This window comes from Lipotes vexillifer, unplaced genomic scaffold (assembly GCF_000442215.2).
Source record: "Lipotes vexillifer unplaced genomic scaffold, Lipotes_vexillifer_v1.1 scaffold691, whole genome shotgun sequence".
Lineage (NCBI taxonomy): Eukaryota > Metazoa > Chordata > Mammalia > Artiodactyla > Lipotidae > Lipotes > Lipotes vexillifer.
The window spans coordinates 2,304,487-2,306,806 of record NW_006788040.1 but is presented as its reverse complement, the minus strand read 5'-3'; the positions used below and the strand labels follow the sequence as shown (position 1 = coordinate 2,306,806).

At 61.5% G+C, this 2,320-nt stretch overlaps 1 protein-coding gene across 1 annotated transcript in view; it reads left to right on the top strand.

Annotated features, from left to right (window-relative positions):
* The window catches only part of MN1 (MN1 proto-oncogene, transcriptional regulator), a 43,314-nt gene that overhangs the window by 2,474 nt on the left and 38,520 nt on the right, over window positions 1-2,320 (top strand). The window contains exon 2 of the mRNA XM_007461142.1: window positions 1-1,420. This exon is cut by the window's left edge and continues 40 nt beyond it. Within this exon, the coding sequence (XP_007461204.1) occupies window positions 1-1,420 (1,420 nt within the window). The remainder of the gene's footprint in view (window positions 1,421-2,320) is intronic.

Genomic DNA, 2,320 nt, shown 5'->3' with positions numbered 1-2,320 from the left:
CCGCAGCCTGATTTCCAGCCCAGCCAGCGCACCTCGGCCAGTAAGCTGGGCGCGCTGTCGCTGGGCTCCTTCAACAAGCCCAGCTCCAAGGACAACCTGTTCGGCCAGAGTTGCCTGGCTGCACTCTCCACCGCCTGCCAGAACATGATCGCCAGCCTCGGGGCCCCCAACCTCAACGTTACCTTCAACAAGAAGAACCCGCCCGAGGGCAAGAGGAAACTGAGCCAGAACGAGACCGACGGCGCGGCCATGGCCAGCAACCCGGGCTCGGATTACTTCCCAGGAGGGACTGCTCCTGGGGCCCCAGGGCCCGGAGGCCAGTCGGGGACCAGTAGCAGCGGCTCCAAAGCCTCTGGGCCGCCCAATCCGCCCGCCCAGGGAGATGGCACCAGCCTCTCCCCCAACTACACCCTGGAATCAACGTCGGGGAACGACGGCAAGCCGGTTCCCGGGGGCAGCGGCCGGGGACGGGGTCGCAGAAAAAGGGACAGTGGTCACGTGAGCCCCGGGACCTTCTTCGACAAGTACTCGGCAGCGCCGGACAGCGGGGGCGCGCCTGGAGTGAGCCCAGGGCAACAGCAGGCGCCAGGCGCAGCCGTCGGGGGAAGCTCCACAGGCGAGGCGCGCGGGGCGCCTACGCCTCATGAGAAGGCGCTCACGTCGCCTACGTGGGGGAAGGGGGCCGAGTTGCTCCTGGGGGACCAGCCGGACCTCATGGCGTCCCTGGACGGTGGGGCAAAGTCGGACGGTAGTTCCCCGCACGCGGGCGAGTTCACCTCGGACGAGGTGAGCACGAGCTACGCCAATGAGGACGAGGTGTCATCCAGCTCCGACAACCCCCCAGCCCTGGCCAAAGCGAGTAGGAGCCCTCTGGTGACAGGCTCGCCCAAACTCCCTCCCCGCGGGTTGGGCGCCGGGGAACATGGACCGAAGGCGCCCCCAGCCCCACTTGGCCTGGGCATCTTGTCTACCTCTACCTCCACCCCCGACAGCTACGGCGGCGGGGGCACGGGCCATCCCGGCACGCCGGGCCTGGAGCAGGTCCGGACCCCAACGAGCAGCAGCGGCGCACCGCCGCCTGACGAGATCCACCCCCTGGAGATCCTCCAGGCACAGATCCAGCTGCAGAGGCAGCAGTTCAGCATCTCTGAGGACCAGCCCCTGGGGCTCAAGGGTAGCAAGAAGGGTGAGTGTGCTGTGGGGGCTTCTGGTGCGCAGAATGGTGACAGCGAGCTGGGCAGCTGCTGCTCCGAGGCCGTCAAGAGCGCCATGAGCACCATCGATCTGGACTCGCTGATGGCAGAGCACAGCGCCACCTGGTACCTGCCGGCCGACAAGGCTTTGGTGGACGGCGCAGACGAGGACAAGACGCTGGCACCCTGGGAGAAGGCCAAACCCCAGAACCCCAACAGCAAAGAAGGTATATGCACTCATTCCCTGTTCCCTTCTCACCTGGTGGATACCCGCCCCACCCCCATTGCAGGCCTTAGCTTCTGCCTTGAAGGCTCCATGAAAGGGTAGTGTCCCTTGGGGTCAGGAGGGCACAGGGCCTTCCTAATGCCCAGTTCAGAGCTGGGTACCCTTCCTTTGGTTACACCTAGGGCTCTGTGGGCAGACCCCTTCCCTCCCCCCAGGTGCTGCCAGGTAGATTCAGGTTCCAGAGGGTGGTAACAACTTAGGTGGAAGCCCTTTGGGGATTATTGTAGAGCCCTACCCCCTCAAGTTTTAGCTGAGTTACTGGGTGCCCAGAGCACTAGGCCCCTTCCCTTTCACACTCAGACCCCCTCCTCACCTTCAACATTCAGGCTTGTTCCACTTTTCAGGAGTTGCTTGCCACCCACCCCCGCTTCCTGTCAAGACACCTGGGAAGTTGTGTTAATGCCTCCCCACCTTTTCCTAGTCAGCCAACCTTCAGCTTGAGTTCCCTTCTGTGTGCCAGGATCTTTGGGAAAAAAAAGTTACCAGTTCTGGTGTCTGCAGCATCATTCAGAGGCAACGCCTAATTTGACCTTTGTTCCTAATGAATAACTGTTTTGTCTCTTCTTAACTATTAGAGTTTCATTGAAACACTGGAGACCTGTTGGGATGGTAGGAGGCAGGCAGTCTTCAGAGTGCACCTCCTTGACATTTGATGGGGGGGCCTGGGCTGGAGTGGGGTCCACTTGGCAGAGACCAGACCAATCGGCCAGGGCATCATTTGTGTATGGGGATATGGATATATATTCTTAAGACACAAAGGACCCGCGTTTGTCAATATCTCGCCTGGCTTTGGTGACAGATGTCCGGTCCCAGTTCTCCTTTGCATTCTAAGCACTCTTTC